We start from the raw sequence: 2,209 nt of genomic DNA on the forward strand, positions 1-2,209 counted from the left end.
CACTTTCTGAATCTTCTTCGTTAACAACTTTTGAGTAGAACCCATAATATCTTTATATTGCATAACAACAAATCTATCATAAAATTCTTCATTTGTAACACTGTGTTGTGAACATGAAAATACAGATTGTTCAATTTCTTTCTTCGCTTTTATGAAAACTTCATTAGTATATATATATATCAGCAGCATGTTCCATAATTTTTAGTGAAATTTTACTTTTAATCTTGGAAATATTGCTAAGATGGTCTAAGAAACACTGATTATGTCTTTGCCTATCCATAGCTGAATCAAAAGAAGCGAAGAACTTAACCAATGAATTACCCTAGTGAGCAATTTTGTTGAATGCAGAATTCATGCTCTCTGACCTAGAAGTGGTCCTCATCAAACCAGACAATGACATGTCTCTAAAATATGCTGGAATCCAACTTTCTCTCATATCAAACATTTTCGAAAACCATGAAACCTCTTGGAGCTTATAATCTTCAATAAAACTTCTCCATCTATTATCAAACTCAGAAGCATCTATCCTAGAATTCCAAATTAGCTTATTGAAACGTTTCTTGAATTTCATATCATTAGAAACTTCAGCACATACCTAAAGAACACATGCATAAAAAACATATATAAAATAATAAACTATAAAAAGATGATATAACTATTAAAATAGTAATAACATATACAATAAAGTTCATATAAAATGATATTATTCACAATTTAAAAACATACTAACAGGTGAATATTTAAAAATAAAAATATAAACAAAAAAATTCACAACTTAATAAACATATAATAATTAACATAATGAAAAATGAACTAAAAATAATATAATGTAACAAAATTCAATTCATAAACAAAAATATATATATAAATTCACAACTTAACAAAAAGAGATAACATTTAAAAAAACAAAATATAACAACAAAAACATATAATGATGATATATACAAAATAAATAGTCTAAAAATTACAAATACATACCTTAGAAGGCAACTTTTGGGTGATGTGCCACATACATAACCGATGACGTGAATCAATAAATATTCTATCAATTGCAATTTTCATTGGTGCATCTTCATCAGTGAGAACAACAGTAGGTTGTTTACCAAAAGTCTTCAAAAACGTTTTAAGGAGCCATAAATAAGACTCTATAGTTTCACTACTCAAAAGACCAACTGCAGAAATAACACTCTTTCTATGGTTATCAATTCCTGTGAAAGGAGCAAATACAATATGATACTTAAAAAATAAACATATAAAAAAGTTAATATAAAAACAACAAAAGAAAATAATATAAAAAAAATTACTTGTTCGTCCGAAAAGTAGCATCAAAAGAAACAACATCACCAAATTCTCTATAATTTGCCTTTGCAACTTCATCAGCCTAAAAAAGTGAAACCAACTTTCCCTTATCACATATAAACTCAAATGTAAGGTTTGGATCCTCTTTCATTTTATTTATATATTTATCAACTACCATCTGTGCATCATCCTTTTCAATAAAACAATTCACTTTTCTAGATTGATTCTTGTAGTCAACAACAATCCCTCCAACATTGTTTGAGCCTCTTAATTCTTGCATTATCGTGTATGCTTTCATTGGACCAATCTTTACCATTCCCATCTTCTCAATGAATTCTTGAGCAGCATTATCCAATTGTCTGTTAGACCGCAAGAAACGCTTATAATCTTCTGTAACCAAATCATGATTATGCCTTTCTTCAAATTTGTATAGCTCAAAAACTTCTGAATTTCCTACTCTTTTAAATTTTGCAAAAGTTGGACATCCTTTCCTTTTAATATTAGAATTTCTTTGAGCTTTATTTTTTTTAGAATCAGTTGTGTCTACATAAACACTTTGAGGAAATCCCTCTCTACTGCACAACATAGACTGATGAGTAAGAACACGTGACTTATTGTTTAACTTTGTAGAACCTTTTCTTACATCAAAACCAGCTTTAGCAACATAAGCCTTATACATATTTATTGCATCATCAACACTTAGATATTTGCTATACAACTTTGGCTTAACATCATCAACATTCTCAGGAATTCATATTTTACGAGTTCCACCAGGAAAGAAAAAAATCAGAAAATATAGGTTGACCTAATAATATAAATAAAAACATATATCAGCTTAACATACACATATTACAAAATAAATGAACAAAAAAATTAAAAATTCATAGTATAATTACACATGGAAAATAAG

The 2,209-nt window shown here is 28.0% G+C and overlaps 1 protein-coding gene across 1 annotated transcript; it reads right to left on the bottom strand.

Annotated features, from left to right (window-relative positions):
* Positions 1 to 322: 322 nt before the first annotated feature.
* Positions 323 to 1,978, bottom strand: LOC145090099 (protein FAR1-RELATED SEQUENCE 5-like). The gene is made up of 4 exons (XM_079028442.1): positions 1,475 to 1,978; positions 1,337 to 1,381; positions 979 to 1,236; positions 323 to 595 (listed from the first exon to the last, which is right to left on the bottom strand). The coding sequence occupies exons 1-4, from the start codon at positions 1,976 to 1,978 to the stop codon at positions 323 to 325; spliced, it is 1,080 nt and encodes a 359-aa protein (XP_078884568.1).
* Positions 1,979 to 2,209: the final 231 nt, after the last annotated feature.

This window comes from Lactuca serriola, chromosome 2 (assembly GCF_051521515.1).
Source record: "Lactuca serriola cultivar US96UC23 chromosome 2, Lser_US96UC23_V15, whole genome shotgun sequence".
Lineage (NCBI taxonomy): Eukaryota > Viridiplantae > Streptophyta > Magnoliopsida > Asterales > Asteraceae > Lactuca > Lactuca serriola.